This window comes from Triturus cristatus, chromosome 6 (assembly GCF_964204655.1).
Source record: "Triturus cristatus chromosome 6, aTriCri1.1, whole genome shotgun sequence".
Classification (NCBI taxonomy): domain Eukaryota; kingdom Metazoa; phylum Chordata; class Amphibia; order Caudata; family Salamandridae; genus Triturus; species Triturus cristatus.
Window position 1 is genome coordinate 1,559,259,618 of NC_140589.1, and position 20,791 is coordinate 1,559,280,408.

Consider the following 20,791-nt stretch of genomic DNA (forward strand, 5'->3'; position numbering starts at 1 on the left):
ACATACAGCTTATAAGATACCGCTTATAAACCACCAATATTTCAATTGTTTTTTATACACAAACTTTATGGTATTTTTTATTAAGACATGACAGTACTGACAGCAATGACTAAAATAGGAGTAACGTTGATTAAGCAATTGGTGTTACATTACACAAGGACACCTTTAGTTTTTGGAGCCAACGCCAAGACTCAAACCTGGTTCCCAAGCTCCAAAGTCATCCTAAATTGGTAAAGTTCTGTGGTTGATAATGCTATGAAGCACAAGGCAGACATACGGCAGATGTGCTGCTTGTAGTGGGTTAATGTTCTTTGACAGATTATTTGATGCAGGTGAACAAATCTCTGTTTTATCACCCCCCCCCCCCAAGCTCAATTAATGGTACCCTGTATTAAGAAGGGTATGATATTGTATTTGCTCTGTTTCCTTTTGTTATGGTAGTGTTTCATCAGCCATGGCTTCAGATGGTGTCTGCTGTCACCATCAGGCGGGTGTGTGGAGACAATAGTAAGTGGAGTAGAGCTGACGGTGCACAACCCACGACGTAGCATACTGTTCCTACATCATAGTTATTGCATTAATGTCATATCTCTAATAAAACCAAGATGGAACACCATATTAGGGCCCAGGTATGCATTAGGAGTATGTGGCAAAGTGAAGTTGTACATCACATATCAGAGGTATGTTCAGGCGTGCCCACCCCTTTGTAGACAATCCCAGTGGATTTAGGAGTTGGCAGTTGCATCCTGCATGATCTTTCTTTTCCAGTTGACTCTCTGCCTCGCCCTGAAATCTTGCAAGAGTAAGTGTGCTAGCCGGAGTTCCATTTCCAGAAGGATGAGCTATTTTTCCAGTACTCAGCAATAGAAAGATACATGGCATTTCCTTTGATAAAAGCATTAGAGTAGAAATGTGTGCTGCTGATGTCATCAAAAGATGTTTGTGTGAAGGTGTGCATGAGCTTGTGAGTTTATTGGCCATGGTGAATGTGATGTAGGTGTATATGTTTAGCTACATATTATTCCCTTGATATGTGGACATGACAATAATATTTTATGCAACGTATGTATGCTCCACTCTGAATAGATGCTTTCTTTTACCATTGCTAATATGCCCGTATCTGTCCTTTCTTTCGTGCAATAAATGACTTAGAACATGGTTATCTTTCAATCAGAGGATATATATTGTGTTCATTTAATATTATTTGAAATTTTCAGGTGTAAGTTTCAAATTCTGGATCTATGAAACAGGTGCTTTTTGTTTTCCTACTTTATTTGTGGTTGTGTGACTGCAGTTGTCACAGAGGAAAGGAGCAGATATGAGAGTAGTCATGGTGGCTAAAGGTTTCTGGCCTTAGTCCTTGTTCTGCCTCCATGTTCATTGTGCCCACACGTCTTTTCCTGTTTCTGATCCATGTGGTTCCAGTCTGCTTGAAAATGGTTCTGTATACTCTGGATGCGACTTGTGCACTGTCACCAGAATATTATCATACTATACCAAACCAACACATAAAAAGGACACCTACTGGATCTCATCTTTTTTAATCAAATCAGTCACATTGGATAAGCCTTTTGAACTTGATGGTGTGACCATCTAGCTATCACATTCATATTTCTTGTAGACGGCACACCCCAAACAAATGTAATTAGAATTCTGGTTAAACACAGAAACTGGAACAATTCTTGCCCAAGCAACATAACCACTGTACTTGTAGACGGTTTAAGCTAGAGCCCTCAGTAACAGATGCAAATCTGCTGGTATCTACGTTTAATAATAATCTAGTCAATCTGCAAAATATCTTCTTGCCTATAAGAGAGAATAATGCTGGAGCTTTTAAATTCAAATTCCAATGTACCTGCCAGCTGGGTAGGACGCAAATGGTGAACAGACTAAAACGCAGAGGCAAACATCAAATATAAATAACGCTTGAAAATGTATAAAGAACAGAATAAAACTACAAAAAATATGTCCCAGAGAGGATTGCAAATTCAGTGAATGTGTACAAAGAATTTTTTAAGCTAATTTATTTTATAAGCTCTAAACAAATTCGCTTCGTTATTCACAGGCATTTATCCCTGATTTGATATCATCCCAAGAATTTTGCAACATTCTATGACTCTTTTTTTAAGATAAGTTTGTTAATATCTGTACGAAATTGTAATATTGGTTGAGGTGGGTTGGAAGCCCCACTCAAACGACATCCACAAATCTTTGTGAGGGTGAACCACAAAAGTAACTAAATTAACCTGCACTTAATCTTCTGGTAGCTTGGTGCAAAAGCTTTCAGGCGTAACTTAGAAGCAATGTGTAGAGAATTTATGCAGCACACATCCAACATTAAAGTGAAAACACAACACAGGAAAACCCCACACTAAGGGGCTGATTACGATCGCGGATGGGCTTTAGTCCGTTTGCCATCGTCCAGGGGCTTGGTACCGCCCATCTATATGGCGGCGGTTCAGTACATGGAATTACAATGCGACCACCACTGTAGCGGTCTCATTGTGCATTTTTACCATTGCGGAGGGTGCTGCTGGCTGCAGCACTCACCACAATGGTAAAAATGCAAGTTTTGCATTACCCTGCACTACATGGCAGGCACCACGCGGTGCCTGCCACATGGTGCAGGGAAATGTTGGGGGGCACCATTGGTGCCCCCATGTACAAAACTGGAGTGCCCCTGCTGAAGGTGGACCCACTACAGGCCCCTAAAGCACATAGGCACCACCACCATTTTAGAGATGCTTGGCGGGTCCACTAGACAATCGCAATGATTGCCTGTGGCGGACCCGTGGCAGACAGACTTTGCATCCGCCAGCACACTGCCCGCCATTGTAATATGGCAGGCGGAAAAGCTCTTCACTATGGCGGGGAAACCGCCACCGGCACACTGTGGTTGATGCTCTTGGATTCATCGTATGGATGTACAGTATTGAAATTTGTTTACATACTCATTGTAAATGATTTACATTATTTTAGTGAGCAATAGTAGTGCACCTTGTGTCTAGGACAGCAGTATTACTTTTTTTTTTACTTTCTAAAAGTGGCATTTTCAGAATTGTGACTTTACCATTACAGAGAATTTAATTTGAAAGTAAACAGCATATCTGTATCTGTTTCCAGTCCAAAGTTAGCACTTATTAAGTGTAATAAGGCAACCCTGTGTAGTCACAGTGAAAAACGCTTCTAGAATTTTTTCAGTGCTAGGACATGTAAAACATATGTACACATCAACTACTTTTTAAATACAATGCATCCTGACCTATGAGCCTTTACAACCTAGCTTAGGGGTGAATTATAAGTAATATGAAGATTTAGACCTGACAAAATATTTATTTTGACAGGTCGAAATGGCAGTTTAAGACTGCACGACAGGCTGGATCTGCAGGTTTGAGACATCTTTTAAAAGGCTACTTTAGTGGGTGGAACAATGAGTGCTGCATGCCCACTAGAAGCATTTAATTTGGATGGCCTGGGGTATATGCAATACCATCTAGTAGGGAATTACAAGTAAATTAAAAGCACCATTTAGGTAGATGCCAATTATGCCATGTCTTAGGGAGAGAGTAGAAGGTCTTTACCACTGGTTAGCCGAGACCAACTGGCAAAAAAAATGGTTTCAGCAGCAGAGGGTACAAATCTGAAGGTGGGCCTGCAAAAAGTGCCAGGCCCAGCAACACCCGTCAAGAAATTCCAAATAAGAAAATTTGCAAATCTTGTATACTATTCAAGGATGTTTGCATGATGACAATCTCCAAGGTCTTTGATGGCTCAATAACACTGAACATTTTCAAGAGATTACTATACCCTCATTCTTAGAAATTATAAAACAGTACGCCCCCTGGTTCTCCAAATCTTTAATTTTACCAATTCCTGAAGCTTTTATTAAGGTTTTCAAAACTCTTTAAACTATGTCATTGTGCTAGTGGAAAGAAGTGTGGTCGCTATAAAAGCCATCTTTACCACCTGCACAACCTAATACTACTGACCAATATCCCAACTTGTTTTCTTGTATAGGTTCCTATAAAAAATCATCTATAAGCGAGTGCATAATTATTTGGAGTAAAACTTAATTCTACATGACCACCAGGCTGTTTTTTTGACTAGGCCAAAGTACAGAGCTAGTGGATGACCTGAGAAGAGTAGCAGACAGGGATGAGATCAGTGTCCTAATATGGGACAGATCTGCAACCTTCACCACAAATGATAACTTTACACTATTCTCTAGACTGCAGGACTTTGGCGTCAGCGGTACAGCATTACAGTGAGTAATTTCCTTTCATTATGACAGGAATCGGTCTGCGGTTGTCCCTTTTTTAGAGCAACACACAAGGAATGTAATTGTGGGGTTCACCAGGGGTCCACCCTGTCATCACTGTTATTTAATATTTACTTGCACCCCTTTTCATCCCTTTCACACAGGATGGGATCTTATTTGTACATGTACACTGATGACATTCGTCTACAGACTGACCAGCGAGATTGACTTATGAAATCCCAGCCAGTTTATTCTTGCACATAGCCTACAATACACTAAATTGTGGATGCATCTGAATTTCCTGAAGTTAAATACCAGCATAACCTAGATCCTGCTTACAAGAGAAGTTTCAAATCAGCTGAATTTCTGGACTAGCCTTCAAACATGGTACCTTTCCTAATGCCGGCCTGGTCTATGTCCAGTTTCAACATCAACATTAATAATGATCGTTCTCTGGCTAGGACAGTGTCTAAAGTGGCAAGATATATTATTGGTGACTACAATCAATAAAAACATGTATTTGCTTCAATTGTATATACGCATAATAAATGATGTAAAATAAGCTAAACTAGCTCATGAAAGTTCAGTCTGGTTTTCGTTCCCTAACACCCTTATACACAGAATGCAATTAGTGTAATATCCAGTGACCTGCCTCATCACACAATAACCAAAAAGTGCACACATTACACCTATTCTTTCACAGCTACAATAGCTCCTGACAAATCAAAGGCTTGTTTTTAAATCTCTAGGGATTCTGGACAGTGCCTATTCTGTACAAAATCCAATATTTTCCCCATGCTCTATGGTCAAACTCAAGGCTGTTATAAAAGTGTCAAAAGCTAGAACCGTCAGTTTTGGAGACAGATTCTTTTGGTTGCAGTATTGATCACCTATTTCCTTAATCAATGAAACTACTTGCCTAGCTTCTTTCAGGCATTACTCTTAGAACCAAGAAGCTTCAGCAAATCTTGTGCTTAATAACAAATAACATAGCATATGCTAACGAAAAAGCCAGGCATTAATGTAGGGATTAGATTATTTGCCGAAATCAAAGGCAAAGTCTATGCACAAAATATTCTTTTGGTTATCTTCACAGAACCAGGGGCCATATGTACGACCCATTTTTGCATGCGCAAACGGGTTAGCGACCCATTTGCGCATGCAAAAACTAATAGTGCAATGTACAAACCCTATTTAGCGAGTCGTGATTTATTTGAGACTTGCTTGATAGGATTTGGACTCGCAATTAGGAAGGGGCGTTCCAAGGGCGTCCCTTCTTAATTGCGACTCGCTACTCTATGTAAGAATGTTTTGCCACTACAATTGCCCTCTTCAAGAGGGAGGTAATGTACTAGCAAATGGGAAGGGGGACCCTTCCCCTTTGCAAATACAGGGAACAATAAATTTAAGGGGCAGGCAGTGGTCAGAGGGACCACTACCTGCCCTTAAAAAATGAAACGAAAACGTTTCATTATTTTTTTTAAATGCATTCAATTTTCCTTTAAGGAAAACGGGCTGCATTTTTTTAAAAAACACTGCTTTATTGAAAAGCAGTCCCAGACATGGAGATCTGCTGAGCCCAGTAGGCCATCATACCTGTGAAGGCAGCCATTCCTAATGGGGTCGAAAATTGCAAGTGCCTCTTGAATATTGATGAGGCATGCAATTTGTGTCCCCATTGGGAATCGCAAACCGTGTCTCTGAAACTGTTGTACGTGGCATTTAGCGACTCGCAAATTGCGACTTGTAATTGAGCGCAATTTGCAAGTCACTAAATGCCCAGGTCGTATGTCTGGCCCCAGAAGCCTGCTTTAGAGAATGACATTAATGGGCAATCTGCCATAAAACAGGTATATGAACCCTCCTCCCCAGCCTCTGGTGGCATACAAGTCTTATTTCCTATTTGGAGTCAAGAGGTCGCTGGGTAGACCGAAAAAACCTCTGGGTCCACCACGTAGATCTCCCCTCAATATCCGGAGTGAATCCATTAGAAACAGTGGCAGATCAGCTCCCCAAACTAGAGTGCTTTATCTGCCATCATGGCTGGTGTAGTTATCCACCATGACAGGATAGCAGACTTGCACACAAGGGTTAATGATGCCCCTAACATTTATGGAACCATGTCTCAGGATGTTAGGGAGATTCTTGAGCACTGACAATCTGCAGGTCTACTTGTATTTTACTTCAGTCAGAACTATAATTATTAGTTGAAGGGAAAATTACTTGTGTGAGTTATAATCCAAATGACAGTGTACCATAGTGTTCTCCAGTGTATCATTTTAATGATCACTTTAGTCCCAGGACAAACTTTTCCATATAAAACAATGTAAAAAGATTTTGTCACTGAAAATGATGTGTCAAGGTCTAGCTGAATAATTGCACAAGTAGTCCAGATTAGAAGGCATTGTTTTCATAGACAGAGGTTAAACCTTATACCCCTATAACTTGTATTCTTGCATTCATTCATCTTGTGTAATTTATTAATGCGCTTACCTATGATCAAGAGTTCAACATATGTTGTTGGCATTTCGGACCAAGGTATTAATTTCATAAGGAACTCAGTTGTGGCTGCCACAGAGCAGTACAGGTGAGGCGAGGGTGGGGGATAGAAAAATAAATTAAAAGTGACTTACCTTGCTGCCGGCTGCCACCTCACCTTGCCTCCTTCCTCTTATTTTCCTTCCGGAAGCAGGAAGCACACACAGACTCCCCTAAGCCAATCAAAATCCTGCTGTCACCATGACAGCAGTGTCATCATTGGTCTGAGCTCCGTGGTTTGGTGCACAGACCGGACTATGAGTCTGTACATGTTCTCCACCCAGGCAGTACCACACAGCTGTTGGAGAACATGCAAAGGGTGCATGACTGATTGGCCAGTCGAAGACGGCCGGCCAAACCATCATGCACCCTTAAATGCCCCAACCACTCCTCCCCTGCTGGCTGTGAAAACACCCCAGCCCTGCCCCACCATGTAAACCTGCCTCACTACGGAAAAATAAAATGATAATAACATAGTGTCAATTCATTCTATTTTTCCTTTTTCCACTGCTGTTTACCACTCAGAGGGGTGGCGCTCATCCGCCTTAGGGTAGGATCCGCCGCTGGATAAACGTCTTCATGATCAAAAATGATATTGAACTGGGTAAAAAACCTTCTCCACATATCGTTCCTCTGAAAGATGGGATGAGTGTAATAAACAAAATCATAGCATAGAAGGAGATTTCTAACTATCAAAAATACACTTCTAAGAGAAAGGTTAAGATGATATGTGATTTACCTGTAATCTGCAACTTGGGGCAGCCAGAATTTGCTGGCTCATAAGCTATTGAACACTTGTGAATTTAAAGGTCCAGTCAATGTCCTAAATATCAATGACTAGACAGCTTTTTACAAACATCAACCATGTAAAGGAGTACAATCAGATGCTATCTCATATCAACTAGGCTTTAAAGACGTAGCAAATACAGCATTTCACAAAATCACCGGTTTTGCTACTGCAAAATGGCTGTATACAATGTACAAATGTCATTTAATGACTCAGGAAGTACTTTCTGACCCATAAAAGGGCTCTTGCGACCCTTTCTGAATTGAAAATGGGAGGAAGTTGGAAAGGGGCGTCCCTATCATATTCACAAGTTGAAAATGTTTTTATCAAGTCAACTTCGGCGACGAACCACTGGTAAATTGCCAACCCCTATGTTTGGTTGGTAAATTATTTGCAAAGAAGAAACTTTCCTAGTGAGATAGATTCCTTTTTGGTCTAATAGACCAGCATCTGTCCCTTTATTGGCAGACCCGACTGTCATTAATCGCGGGTGGGGGAGCGGGATCATATAGGGAGAAGGGGAAATGTAATAATACATTTTTAAGACTTACCTGTCCACCGGCCGACTGGGTCCCGTGTTTTCTCAGCGCCTGCTTCTGCTCTAAGGAATACAAAGCAGGCAGCCTCCCTCCCCTCCCCTAAGTCAATCACAATGCTGCAATGGCAGCATTGTGATTAGTCGGGAGGGTTCCTAGCCAGGTGCCTATGGGAGATCATTTTCTCCATGTAGGCTTCATTGCAGCCTGCATGGAGAAAGGGCAGAGTGTGCATGACTGGTTTGGGTGGTCCCAGAGGGCCGACCAAATCAGTCATGGGCATTCAGGAGTGGGCACACCACTCCTTCCCTGCCCCGCCTGCCCACAACCAAACACTTCTGCTTTCTCGCAGTGCGAGTAGCAGAAACATAAAATGGTAGTTTTACCATTTTATGTTTCTGCTTCTAGCAGTTCGAGAAAGCAGTGGGGCGACGGACCTCCGCCCTAGTGGACGAGCCGCTCCTGTTTATTCGGCATGGAGGTAAATAAATGTTCCAGGTTTGAGAACGCAAATGCAGGGTGAGAGGCCTCCAGCCTTCCATTCCCAGTGAATCAGCGTGGTCGCAAAGTGAACCACTCTAATCATTGTTAATTACTATTGATCTTAAAAAATATTAATTGTGAATGGACTGTTTGCGATATGACCTGTTAGTGCATAGGCCACATCGCAAATGGCACACCCATTCACAAACCAGTGAGTGTGAAAATTAGATTGTACCCCAAAATATTGCCCCATCCAAAATATTGTGGTATAAGAATATCAAGAATATCAAGTAATAAAATATCAAAAGGTAAGTTCATGTAGGTGAGTATAAATCTACTATTGCCACCAACTTCACACCTGTGTCCCTTGAAGATGTATAAATCACTCAAATACATATATGTGGAGTTAGGTATAAAGGGGCTCATTTATGAGCCCCTGCGTCACTTTTGCGCCGCCGGTGCGTCACTTTTTGTGACGCACCAGTGGCAGAAAACATGCGCCATGTTGCGCCATATTTACAAAGTGACGCATCTAGGTAGATGCGTCACTTTGTAAACCTCTGCGCCACATTATACCTGCGCCAGGTATAATGTATGCAAGGGGGGCGTTTTGACGCAACAAAGGGTCGTAGAAGTGACGCAGTGAAATCTACGAGATTTCACTGCGCCACTTCTAGTGTGCAAATGCGTCAATTTCTTGCGCCTGCCTCACAGCAGGCGTAAGACTGACGCAGGCCCTTTCACATGGGGCTTGCCCCATGTGAAAGGACACATTGCTGGAGTTGCGTCACTTTTGTGACACACTCCAGCGATGCGTCACTTTTGCGCCTACAGATACGTCAGAAATACTGACGTATCTGTGACTCCTTGCGACATGATGCGTCATACTGTAAATATGACGCATCACTGGAGTCGCAGGGAGGGCGCAGTGAAAAGTGGCGCATCACTGTTTTCACGCAGTAATGCGTCACTTTTCATAAATGAGGCCCAAAGAATCTATAATTATCGGTCAATATTTTGGATTTGATATTTTGTCCTCAATATTCTGTGCACAGTTCTTAATGTGAGCAGATGGTTTCTGGTGCTGGACACCAGCACTTAATTCTCAACACCAGCACTAATGACAGTCTACCACACGGTGGCGCTCTATTGTCTAATTCTGAGAAGAGCACAACAACTGTGTTACTAATTCAATATACATTAAAAAAAAATACCAATTTAGACAATTCCACGCCATTCTTGTAGCTTTGGGTGGCCTTGGATAGTCTGAATTGTGACACTTTTAAGAGTCCAATGGTTAGTAATAATTTTGGTACTGTTATTGTCAGTGTTGGCAGGGCATAATTCGTAGTGCAGGCTGCAGTGGACTCCTGAGAAGGGCCCTGGCACTTACTTTATTTACACATTAAGCACTGCTGTGCCATCAATATTCTGATGCGCGAATGGGAGTTTATACTTCGGCCTCCCGATTATCAAACGAGTGCCCATACAACAAGGAATGGCATTTTCCTGAAATGAATGCCGCAAGGTGCAAGACTTCCCACACTTGTTTCTACTTTGCGGACCTTACACAGGAGGCACAGAGCATTTACTGGGTACCCAATCCCTCTGAGACATGCTGCTCTGTGTTAATGAAGTTGAAAATAATCTCATGTGAAGCACAATTAATTATGAGGAAATAAAATCGCAGTGATGATGCACGGAAACCAATCTCAAGAAATCTCTGAAAGACATCTGTAGTTCATGTTCAGAACACAGTTATGTGAAAAACGCAAGAGGGTGCTATGTGAATTATATGGGCGCTACCTATCTATGGTCGTCAGGGAGAGGAGAACGGGTCAGGACCTCTCAGTAGCCATGAGTGAATTAAATATGGGGCAAGTAAGTGCAAAACAAGAGTGCGGTCAATAATATTGTGCCACAGATAAGAACATTAGGTAACATGCCAGTGGACACTTATTTGTCAAGAAGTAGATTAAACATGGTGGATTGACAAATTATCTATTCTCCCAAATAAATATTCGCCATAGCACCCCCACCCATGCACAGTGTAGCACAGATAGAAAATGAGCATTCCGTTGATGAATGTATCTATTGTGGCCCTAGGTGTATAAAGAGGATATAGGGGCAGATTTACAAGCCCCTTGCGCCTCATTTACGCCGCCGTTTCGGCGGCGCAAATCCTGGGCCATGGTGCGGGGTACTTACAATGTGACGCATCTGGGAGATGTGTCACGTTGTAAAGCCCTGCGCCAGAAGTAGGTGTTCCTGCACAGGGGGGGGGGGGGGGGCGTTCCGTCGCAGGAACGCCTCCTAAAAGTGGCTGAGTGAAATCTACAAGATTTCACTCAGTCACTTTTAGGCCCATGCTGCTTCAAAACCCTGCGCCTGCCTGAAGCAGGCATAAGGATTGACGCAGCATTCACAAGATAGGGCCCCCCCAGAGCATTGCTGGAGCTGTGCCGCGCTTGCGACGCAACTCCAGCAGTGCGCCACTTTTATGGCACAGATGCGTCACGCATCTGTGCCGTTTTTGCCCCATGGTGCGCCGCATTGTAAATGCGGCGCATCCATGGTGGCGGAGCTGTGGCACACAATAACTGGCGCATCCCTGCTGATATGCAGGGATGCACCAGTTATTGTAAATATGCCCCATAGTCTTTACCCAGCAGGAGAGTACCACACAGGTAAGTACCACACAGGCCCATTGTTGATACTTTACTACATGGCGTTTTCCCACACAGGTATTTTTTCTAAATGTCATAATTATTATGTCATTTAAAAAAAGGAATTTAGGCGTAAAGGGATATATAAGGGTTTAGGGTGGTGAGTGTAATGGAGGGTAGAGGTAAAGGGAGGTAAGTGGTATCTAGGGTTTAATGGCAGGCAAATGTAAACAAAGGTAGATGTTTTTTAGTTTTGATAGGTGGGTGGTGACAAAGGGAGGAAACGGTGGGTTTGGGAGGTTGCCCCAAAACAAAAAAAGAAAACATTTTTTTTCAATAAAAGAGGTTAGGAGTTACCCCCCAAAAAATGTATATATACTTTGCTCCCACAAGTGAATATCACACAATACCAATTCACTGCGTTGTAAAGAAATGCGTGGTAACGCACTGCATGGTATTACAACACGTTGTAAAAATCAATGTATGTTAATGCCTGTTGGGTTAAGGCATGCTTTGTAAAAACGCATAAGTGTTAAGTCTGATAGTCATGAAAAGTATTCTGAATCACATTAGAATCGAGAAATTATGCATGATTTATAGTGCAAAGAACTGGCGCCATCCAGCACAATTTTGATAAGGTAAAACAAACTAGCTTATACTATGCAATTTAAATCACTGGCCCATTGTTAAAGAACTTACTAGTGATCCTTATTTTAGGTATCTTATATAAATGATTTTTAACTGTGAAAACATCACCTTTTGAGCCATAGCAGGTGATTTCTACCACTGTCAAAATGCTAAAAATTTGGCAGACCTAACTTTGTATGAAAGATGGGGAAGATAGACTTGTGAGTTAAAGAAAGGGAGAATAAATTGCCAAATGAAATATGCAAAAGAGAAAGGAATGAAGGCAAACATAGTAAGAAATAGAACAAAACATACTAAGAAATAGAACAAAACATACTAAGAAATAAGGAGACTGAAAGTCAGTGTGAACATATAAATAGTACCACAGGTGGTAAGAAAATAAAAAAGGTGGTATAAAAAAAATATACACTCTTTTTTACTCCACATAGCATATTACTTAGACTGATAATGAAGGGAAGAAGGAACAGCCTCGTGTCCAATTTCATCTCTCCTATTAACTGGATGTACAGAATCTAAGAGCAGAACAACATGTAAAAGCAAAGGTCTTTTCCAAAATGTAGGAGTTTGTGTTTTGTTTGCACTTTGTTCTTTTCTGTTTACCTTGCTTTGAATCTTTGTGCATTTTATTGATGATGTAATGCAGATTTAGTGAACTATTTTTACCTTTTAGAATGCAGAAGCAAGCTATGACTTCAGCAGCAATGACCCATACCCGTACCCCCGTTACACAGATGACTGGTTTAACAGGTACGTGTGGCACAGTCGGGCAAATAGATACTCCCAAGTTTGTCTTTGTTTTCCTGTTGTTTCGATAGAGCGCACTTTACACCCAGGGTCTTCTTGATACTAGCAATAACCAGCAGTCACTCATGCCAGTGATGGAATTTACTGAAACTATAGGCAGTCTTTCAAGTCTCACCTAAATTTCAATAGGTCTTGGTGTTGATGTATGTCCATCCCATAGGAGTTCCTTCACTGGAGATGCTCTGATTCCCAGGCATACATTCTTTATGCTCCAAATTAATAACCACTGGAGCCTGCAAGCTTCAGAAGGCAGACCGCATGACAGAGCATACATCAGTCAGTCAGAAACTAAGAGCTCCACCTTTAATTGGCTTTATGTAACAAAGATGTGTGTCCGATGTTGTATCGGAAGTCACTTTAAGAAGGGGCGTGGGTGATTTGGCAGTTCGCTCGGGATGTCACTCTACTGAGCTGCCCGCTGCTGAACTCATTCATATGATAGGGTATCATGCCAGCTTCCTAAAGATAAGTAACTAATTTGCCCGTTCTTGTCCAGGTACTTGAAAAGGACATCATTGCACACCAACTTGACAAAAACATCTTGACAATAAAAACCATTTCTCTCCCCTTCAGCCGAGCTTTAGACCAAGGCACAGACCAGAAAGTGCAATTTAGGCTTTTAAGAGGTTTTGCTTTCCTAAACTGATAAAGGAACAGACTGCTTACTAAAATCCATCTGCCTTATTTGACATTATGTCTTATTAAGAAGACTGCCTTCACTGGCCCGTGATGACCCAAATGCCAATGTTGGGACATGTCCTTTTTACTGCCTTTCCAACAATAGATATAACTGGGCCCCTTTCTTCCACAAGAGGTTCATCTTTTGTTGAGTTGCCTGAGGGTTTATCACTGCCCCTGCCCTTTTTTTATATGTATTTGGACCCATTACTAAACACCTTTAGGAATTCACAGCCTGGTGTTCTACCAAAGACACACACATTGATATCATATGGTCACAAAACACTGACCCAGTGTGAGCTACAAAATCTTCACAACGAGATAGAATCATAGATGTACAATACCTACATAGAATTCAACAACTCAATTATTGAATTGATTCATTTGGGACTGTAAGGCATGCTACCCTTCAAACACATTCTGTAACTTCGATGGCCATCTCTAAGCAGCCTACCTAGAAAGGTGATGAACTTAGGTATCCTTTTTTGATACCGGCATGTCCTTAGCTGTACAGAATAAATCTGTACTCTGAGGCTGCCTCCATCATTTGGGGAAGTTAAAGGCTATTATCCTGCTCCATTCACAAACACATAAAATCTGTATTATTAAGTATGCACTAGTCTAGTAGCCTGTAGGAAAACATCTCTTTGTGTGGTTCTTCTGTATTTTCCCTATTTTGTCAACTGTAATTTGCTAGCATAAATTGGCCTATTTTTCAAAAGAGGGGGACTCTAGGAGCTATTCAAAAGGTCCGGTGACCCGTGCACCCAAAGTTAAACTTATACCAAAAGGGAGTCACCGTTCCTAAGTAGAGAGAGAAAGAAAGGAAGTAAGAGGTACTCTCGTTGTGTGCTACTCTAATTGTGGGGGCAGTGTGTCCTCATCTTGATGCCCTCACACACCCCAAAGGATGTCATGCTTCATCATTGGTCTTTTGCTTATCCTTCGGCCGGCACTGCAATGTCCTATGGGTAACTATAGTTACTCAGCTACAAAGGGACATAATACCTGTTAGAAATGGGCCAGCACCATACACTTTGTTATAATAATGACAGAGGGGGTCACCTTAAATAAAAATTAATCACTGTCCCTCCAGTCATTTTTTAATACACCTTCGAGGACTTCACTGCCTCTTACCCCCACGCACCCATACGGCTTCATCAAAAGATCTCCGAAAAAGAGACCCTTAGGGGGGCCCGTAGGGCATTGCCGCGCCGGCCCGATGAGGAGCAAAAGCCCAATGATGAAGCATCCCTTGCTCACTTTGCCACTGGATTCAAGCAAGCCTGGCTGAAGACGGCTGAAATGCCAGAAACCAGTCCTAGGAAGCTTGTTTCCGGTCCAGGGAAGGCATGGCTTGGCAGTTCGGGCTGGACTGTTCCCATGAGGCACAGGGTCAGACTGATTTGCATATGGCCATGTCTGAAGTGGGGTGGCAGAGTGGGCTAAAGAACGGTGATGGATCAAACCCAGATCTGTTGACTTGGTGTGAGTGTTTGATTGGTTCTGATGCTCCGTCCATCACCACCCCCTTTTGTACCGCAATGATGAAGCATGACATCCTTCGGGGTGTGTGAGAGCATCAAGATGAGGACACACTGCACCCCACAATTAGAGTAGCACACAATGGGAGTACCTCTTACTTCCCTTCTTTCTCTCTCTACTTAGGAACAGTGACTCCCTTTTGGTATTAGCACAAATTGGTCTCTTGGTCAATGGGTGACCTGATAATCTGTCTCCTAGTTCATATGTTCTGACTTCTGTATGTGGGAAATATTTGGTTAACCAGAATTGGCCAGGCTGACTTTTAGGTAAGCCCACAATAGTATGGCTCAGAACTAGTACCATTGGCATAAAAGTCAGCTATCACTTAAGGAATGTATTGTGCTATGCTACCCCTGTGAGTCATTTAATAGCATGGCTGTAGGAGTGCCACTTCAGCCCTGAACATCTGTAACCAGAAACAGTAGCCAGCAAAAGTTAAAATAAACACTTTTAACCTGTTGATCATCCTGGGTTTAACATTAGACAAGATACACTAACTAGGTCCTGGCACCTACAAAGGCTAGGTATTGATGCATGTTAAATATGGAGCTAGCATACATGCTTAGTGACAATATATAAAGTGTTATCTCACTGTGCAGCCAGCTTAGTAATAAAAGTTGTACTTTTCCTTTGACCACATCCACACAAACACTTATGTAGCCTTTCATCACTAATTCTGTAGAGTCTAACCAGAGTGAGAATTTCTAGCCCCTCCTCTATTCCCTGAACAAGTGTGATTTATTTGTGTGTGTAAACCGTGATCTCTTTCCTTTGCACATTGTTAAAATGGGACCCTGATTTCTCCACCCATGCCATAGCAGCTGCCACCTAATCTCCCTATTGGATTCTATCAGAGTGGTTTAGATGAGACCGAGATTAAGTTATCTCCTTGCCTCTTTTATACACCTGCTAGATCTCTTGTTGACCGTGCCTTGATACACAAATGCATAACAGTGGGTTGACTATGTGTATATCTAAACCCATCTCCTTTCCATAGCCTAACTATAACTTCATTTGATCTTGATCTTGGGAACGTCTCCCATTTTAATACATCACCCATTTTTTACTAAGCTGTCAAGGCTTAGAGTGAAACCTGGGTTTCCAAAAATTGCCATAAAGGCACGGAGCAGCTTGTGAGTCTGCCTTTGATACATATTGAGCTCCACACCTTTAGAGTGGTATGAATGACTGGTGAGATATATAGATGATAAGATGGCTGCCGAGCCGGAGCTCAGCCGAGGCGCTCTGGGGCTTGTGTTCACCGAACAGTAAATATCCCTGGATATGCCCTGCCATCCAACCCATTGCCTTACAGCATCAACACGACAACGGCATTGGAACATAGCTGATGGCACTTACCTCTATTTTATTTCTCTCTCTCAGCTCAATCCCGATGCATGTATGATTGACCTTCATCTACCCGCAGCAGCTGAGCTGTGCCTTCTCGCTGCTGCAGTGGGAGTCCTTATAACTGCACTTGCTGCACTAACTACCACGCTGGTCTGACTTCTCCCGTCCCTGGATGTCGCCCTTATCGGATATCCCTAGGCACATGATTTAATCTCCTCTGGACTGGCGGGGCCTGCTTCCCATGTTTTCCATCAATCGGAAAGGCGCTGTTTGGGTCTCGCCCCGGTTGGAATACCTCAACGATGTGCTGTTCTTGGAAGAATTTCCAAAGTGAGTTATTCCTCCCATCATCTGATGACCTGGGGTATTTTTCCTGATTTTTGATCTTCCCGTCTAGATGACTATGATGATTTGTCTACCTGGGTCTGGTGCCCACTCCTATACCTAAAGCCGTACAGCCCTGCCGGCCCCATAGTGGTGCATGTCACATCTGCCAATGCGATCGAGCAGGATACGCTTGCATTGTGATAAATGTTTGTCTGGCTGCTTCTGCTTCGCTATATAAGAGCCCGCCACCATGAACGACAGAGCTCCTTGCTTGAAAAACAAGATACGGCAGCAAATTGGATTTGACACGATGAGGGTCCCACACAAGTGCACTCTGGAATAGCCCATGAATTGTGCGTGGTGCTCTTATCGCAGAGCGGCGACTTTTTATCCTCAAAATATCTGTTCATGTGGATTTTTATCCTTAAAAATAAAGATTTCCTCTACAAGATGGTGACCTGAGCAACCTGAGGGAAACCGATATAGGACTTGCACTCTAGCCCATGAACAGAAAGTAAAGTAGGACTGTGTGCAACCTATCACTGCATGAACTGAAAGGTAAGACTATTCTCTTTAGTTCCCAAAGCAGCGGCCATCTTACAACGGTGCCTCTTGATCGTTAATTTCAGTCCTGGCTTTTACTTGTCTCAGCATCCGTGTTACTTGAAACTAAAGTCAGCCCCATGCTATCATGCCCATGATATATTTAAATAGTATTTCCCAATTGAAATCAGGGTGAATGATTCCTCAGAACACAATCAAGGACCTTCCTTTCAATGTCTCTTCATCGTCAATTTTTAGTCCTGGCATTTTCTGGGAACTGTCCCAGTATACTTGTTGCTTTACTCTAAAGTCAGCCCCATGCTAATATACCTATGCTATGTTTGAATAGTATTCCCAATTCGAACCAGGATGAATGATTCCTCATAAATCAATCAAGGAACTTCCTTAGCAATGGACCTACACAAGCCCCTGGATTCCACCCTGACCAGATATGGCCCAAACTCATTGAACATCTTGTATCCTGAAAATTTCTCCAAGTACGCAAAAACGAGTCTCAAACATAAGCTACTGAAGCTGCACTCGGAAACACTAATAGCCGATACCTGCCTTAGCGTGCTCGATGGCACCAAGAAAAGCATCTTCATCCTCCTCCTACAAGTCACTAAATCACTCAAAATACCCTATGGAATAAAACTGATGACGTCCCCCTTCCTATCTTTTATAGGAGAAATTGACATATCCATTTTCAGAACAGGGAATATACCCACTGCCAAGCCACTGACCCTTACCTCACCTTCTTTGATAGACACTTTCTTTCACTGACCACTCCACTCACACAACAGGGCCAAATACCCTAAACTACTCTCTCTCCTCTACCACTATCTGCTAATCCCAAACAGACCCTCCCTCTCCCTCAACTGGACTAAATACCTCGCGCGCCCCCACCTCCCAACACTACCTTCAACCTGGCCACACCCTCCGACACATACCGTCGAACAATGTCCCCTATAATGACCTCTCTGATACCCTCCCTAGCCACACCCTCCAACACACACCATCAACCAATGTCCCCTATAATGACCTCTCTGGTTCCCTCCCTCACAATGACTTACCCAGACGACTCTCTCACCAAACCTCGGGTAGTGGGCGTTAGCCTTAGACCGTCTTCTACCAATCTGGCTACAGTTTCCCCCATTCCTCTTAATGCAAGCCCTACCCTGACGTCAGAGACGATCGGCAATGCCAGACCCAATTACACTGTCCTCCCGTGTAGACTTGAGCTCCTTGCTGCCCTACACACAGGTCTCAATACGTACCCTCACATTACCAATATATCCAACGCTGGAATTCCCCTGCACTCAACCATCATCCCTGACACCCCCTCCAACTCTCACAACAGTCAATTGCCTGGAAGCAGGTCCCCACCTGCTTCCTCACCTACACACAATCACACTATAACTAAGCCTCTTGAGATCCACCGCATATGTTGGGATGCTTGCCCAAGCACCCCAATAACACAGCAACCTCTACTCTCACATGCACAGGACTTGCCAAGTCTTCCCCACCTCCTATGAGGGATATATCAATTACACTCTCACTCAGATTCTTCACCGTATGGAGCGTATATTCGACTCTTTCACAACTGACCTAGCACATCTTAGACAGGACCTATCGATTCAGGCCATTCATACCCGCTCTCCCACCAACGAGAGCTTAAAATGGCCTCCTACCTCAGACTCACTGATGGCCTTACAAGGCACCCCTTGGCCTTCCACCCGACTGGGCCGGCTGACCCATAGGCCCTATCCTTCTCACTGCCCCCTATCTATACGGGAAGCTGTGGCTCTCAGCCACTCTTACCTCCCCAAGCCCCAGACTACTGTTCTCACCCCTCCCTCCTCCATTCCAGTAATAATGGGCATTAACAGAACCCCTGTTATTACAGAATCACCCAGGCTCCCTGCCCAACTCACTACCATCCAGCCCTTACAATCTGTAATAGACAATCCCTGCCTGTTATCTTGCATGCTCGCAAACTGCAGATCAGCTGCAAAGACCCAAACCTTGGCACACAATCCTTCCACCATCCCAGTTATAGTGGGCAGAAATAGATTTCACGTAACTTCTGACCCGCCCAGACCACCTGCTCAATTCACCACCATCCAGATTCTACAACTGGCTAAAGACACTCCTTCCTCTTTATATTGCGTGCTCGTCATCTGCAGATCGGCAGCTCAACATGCTACAGATATCGTTGAAACCCTACTCAGTGAGGAAATTGATATCGCCTTCCTCACGGAAACCTGGCTCAGTGAACACTCAAATGCCATACTTGATCTGCGTTTACCCAGCCTGGTTGCTCCATCATAAGACAAGACAGACTGTAAAAAACTGGTGGAGGTCCAGCCATAATCCACAAAGTTGAAATCTATCTATCCTTACTAAATAATTCTGAATACTCGACCTTCGAATACCTCGGTGTCGAAATTAAAGGTAATGACTCCCCAGCTATAAAAATGTCACACCATCTACCACCCCCCTTGGAAATCGCGCCCTCCTCGCTGAAGAGTTATCAGACCTATTAACTCAGTTCTCCTTAACAGACACGTAGGACGTGTTCCTGGGAGACTTTAACTTACACTGGAACAACGCCGAAGACTCCACATCCAGGCGCCTCATGAACCTTCTAGAAATGAACAACCTAAATCAACTTTGCAATAAACCAACACATATAAAAGGCACTACACTTGATGGGATTATCACCAAAAATGAACTGGTCTCCCTTAGTGCCATCTTACCTATAGACTGGTCAGACCACCATCTCATACTGTTCAACATTGATACCTCCAACAAACCATACTTAACCTCATCATTTAAACCTAAGCAATGGACCAGAAACATCAAACAAGTCCCTTTTACGGACCTTGAAGCCAAGATTTGTGAACAACTACAACATCACCCTTCCTCACATAACGTAAATGACCTGACCACACACTTCAACACTGCTGTAACTGAAGCTCTTGACCTCGTTGCAACTCTCAAATTAAAAAAACTAAGATCAATTCAATCAAAATCTTGGTTTAACTCAGATCTCAACAACGATAGAAGACATCTTGGGCAAGCTGAAAGGACCTGGAGACAAACCCATCGTCAGTACATCTTACGCTACTCAGAACTGCAAGGATGACATACATGAAGCACATATTCAGAGAAAAAGCCACCTTCTTCCGCAACCAACTTGACCGTGCAAAAAACAGGCCCAGAGAGCTATTTAACATTATCAAATGACAAACCACTTCTTCCTCCACACATGAATTCATAGCCTCTAAGGAACGTTGTGAAGAAATTGCCAGTTTCTTCACAGAATTTTTTTTTAAAATTGATCAATCATTCCTTCAAGTCACGACCCCACTCCCCTTACAACCAATCTGTTGTGACACTCCCCACGCTACCTCAGTCACTCCTGTGGACCTCGCCAAAAAAAAGGCTCCAAATTGTACTAGCGGCAACCCTTTCAACATCCAATTGAAAAATAACGCAAATTGGTCGGTCTTCAAACCCATGACAGAACTTGAGGTTTTCAATATTATTGTGAAACTAAAGCCCACTTCTTACACCATGGATCCCCTCCTTGCTAAAATAGTACATAACCTTAACCACATTATCG

At 43.0% G+C, this 20,791-nt stretch overlaps 1 protein-coding gene across 1 annotated transcript in view; it reads left to right on the forward strand.

Annotated features, from left to right (window-relative positions):
* Positions 1 to 20,791, forward strand: part of PCSK2 (proprotein convertase subtilisin/kexin type 2) — an 845,391-nt gene that overhangs the window by 507,535 nt on the left and 317,065 nt on the right. The window contains exon 6 of the mRNA XM_085612711.1: positions 12,587 to 12,663. Coding sequence (XP_085468837.1) covers positions 12,587 to 12,663 — 77 coding nt within the window. The remainder of the gene's footprint in view (positions 1 to 12,586; positions 12,664 to 20,791) is intronic.